The sequence below is a fragment of the Punctularia strigosozonata genome (assembly GCF_000264995.1).
Source record: "Punctularia strigosozonata HHB-11173 SS5 unplaced genomic scaffold PUNSTscaffold_131, whole genome shotgun sequence".
In the NCBI taxonomy this organism is placed as follows: domain Eukaryota; kingdom Fungi; phylum Basidiomycota; class Agaricomycetes; order Corticiales; family Punctulariaceae; genus Punctularia; species Punctularia strigosozonata.
In genome coordinates this window covers 1-2,530 of record NW_006767563.1, presented here as the reverse complement: position 1 = coordinate 2,530, position 2,530 = coordinate 1, and the positions used below count along the sequence as shown (strand labels likewise).

At 52.4% G+C, this 2,530-nt stretch overlaps 2 protein-coding genes across 2 annotated transcripts; both read left to right on the top strand.

Annotated features, from left to right (window-relative positions):
- Positions 1-17: 17 nt before the first annotated feature.
- PUNSTDRAFT_78445 (uncharacterized protein) lies at positions 18-1,121 on the top strand (the record flags this gene model as incomplete). Its single annotated transcript, XM_007389423.1, has 2 exons — positions 18-282; positions 418-1,121. The coding sequence occupies 2 exons, from the start codon at positions 18-20 to the stop codon at positions 1,119-1,121; spliced, it is 969 nt and encodes a 322-aa protein (XP_007389485.1).
- A 347-nt stretch (positions 1,122-1,468) lies between these two features.
- Positions 1,469-2,450, top strand: PUNSTDRAFT_139690 (uncharacterized protein; the record flags this gene model as incomplete). The annotated part of the gene is made up of 2 exons (XM_007389422.1): positions 1,469-2,333; positions 2,392-2,450. The coding sequence occupies 2 exons, from the start codon at positions 1,469-1,471 to the stop codon at positions 2,448-2,450; spliced, it is 924 nt and encodes a 307-aa protein (XP_007389484.1).
- Between the last annotated feature and the right edge of the window lie 80 nt (positions 2,451-2,530).

Below are 2,530 nucleotides of genomic sequence, written 5' to 3'. Positions count from 1 at the left end.
ATTCGTATTGGCCAGGAATGTATCAGGACGTACAACACCACGTACAAACATGTCATCAATGTCAGATCCGCAGCACTAAGAAGGTTGATGTACCATTGGCTATCAGAGTGCCTTCAACCATATTTACTCGAATTTATGTTGACATCATGTTTATGCCCAAGGCACAAGGGTATCGCTATATAGTTGCAGCTAGAGACGATCTCACGCAGGCAGCGGAAGGCCGTGCACTCAAAAGAGCTGATGCTGCTAGCCTTCGAAAATTCTTCTGGCAGGAAATCATATGTCGATACGGCGCCGTTGCTGAAGTAATCACTGACAATGGAAAGGAAGTTCAAGACGCATTCGAACAACTGGTCGACATGTATGGCATTGCTCACATCAAGATTTTCCTGTATAACTCTCGAGGAAATGGAGTAGTAGAACGTGGACACTTCATCATTCGTGAAGCTATCCTCAAGTCATGCAACGGCAATATCAATCAATGGCCAGAAAAGGTTCACCATGCGTTCTTTGCTGACAAAGTGCTCACCCGGGAAAGTACAGGATTCAGTCCCTTCTACATGATGCATGGAGTAGACCCTGTGCTTCCATTTGATCTAACAGAAGCAACTTACATGATTGAAGGGTGGAAGACCGGAATGTCCCGTACAGAGTTACTCGCCCTCAGGATTCGACAACTCGAAAAGCGACCAGAAGACCTCCAGAGAGCTGCTACCCGGGTCAAGAACACACGCCTTAGGTCTAAGCAACGATGGGAAGAACTGTACGAGCACCGATTTCTCAAAGATCCCCCGAAGGACGGCGACCTTGTCCTATTACGAAACACGGCCATTGAGAAATCACACAATCGGAAAGCAAAACCCAGGTATCTAGGCCCTTTCCAAGTCATTGGAAAATCAAAGGGCGGGTCGTATGTGATTCGAGAACTTGATGGAACGTTTATAAGGCGTGGCGTAGCGCCATTCCGGATCCTACCCTATCGGGCTAGAATGCAGGAATATGTCCCGGCAGCCGAGCTGCGGGAGGATCCGTTCGAGCGAGATGACGTCATGGATACCGGATCCGATGAGTTCGAAGCAGAACAGTTCCACGAAGAAGACGAGAGTGATGGAGAAGGATAGGAAGGCAGAAGAAGAAGTCTGAATATTCCACTCCGCCCATGAGAAATGCCAAGGGCATCCCTCATGTGAATCCTAGAAGGCCGAATTCGGGAAGCACGACAGCGGCCCCTGAAAGAAGCCACGACAGCCAGACAAACGGCGACCGAGCGCAGTACTCCGGACCACCGAAGAACGGTTGGTCCTACGAAAGGAAACGAAGCGCCGCAAAGCGGAAATACTTGTGGGAAAAGTAAGGAAGCCCGCACACGCAAAGTACCCGCACGCAACAGTCTGACTGCTCCCCCCATACCGCGCACGCACAAATGGGACAGTCTCCCTCTCACCTCTACGTTCGCCAACGTCCTACCATGCCATACGATGAACTTTCATCTGGACCTAATCCGTTCCCCAGCCAGGTAGACAACGCTCTACCTTCTCGACGCGAGAAAGACGACCAACAATCCATCCATAGCCGCGACCGGCTAGAGCTTCCCAGTGATGCTCAGGATTTCGATACGACCGACAGCGACACTGACTCCAGCTCCGTGACCTTTGCCGCCAACCCAGAATACTATAATCACTTAATGACCAACATCGCTCTCTGGCAACGTCGCTCTACTACGACCCCGCAGCCGGGGGACTTGTGGAGCATCCTCGACCCCGACGACCTCGCGACCATGTCATGGGACGAGTGGATCCCCCTCGTATTCGACTCCCCCTCTGACCGCAGCATGGCCGGATATGCGAGACGTAACAGCTATAGCTGGTCCAACGGTCCACCCCTCCAAACCCTCCGACCCGCTCATCTTCTTCGACGAGAGGCCCTGGACGCTGAGCCTGGTCCAGCACTCCCAGCTCCTCCGTTCCCCAACCCACTTATCCCGCGCATTTGCTGCCTGGACAACGGCAGCTTCTCGATCCTCGCCGTTCCAGTCGATGTGGAGAACCCCCTCATATGGACGCTCACGGCACCCATCCTCGGGGACGTACACATAGGCATACACATTCGTATGGAGTACGCCAGCACCTGGGTGTGCGGCACCGTTCGGTCCATATTCCGACTGCACGACGACTGCGTCACCTTCTTCGTGCATGGGATCGTCGTGTTTTCCGGACAGGTCGTCAACTCGGAGCGCGTCATGTTGCGCGTCACGCCGGAGCTCGCCCGCCTTTCGATGCGAGATTGGACAAAGCACAATGTTACCAAAACCGCCGACGTGACCATGCAAGCCGGTATGTACATCCACTGCATGCTCATATTAACTACTGTTCTAATTTAAGATTAAAACAGACGCATTCAGCAGCTGGGATGGACCATGGGTGGCAATGGCAAGGGAAGAGGACGCGTAGACTCGATATCAATTTTTTTGTATTAGAATACATGAACTCAGCACCGAGATATGCGACAGACATCGAAAGAAAAAGGGGCA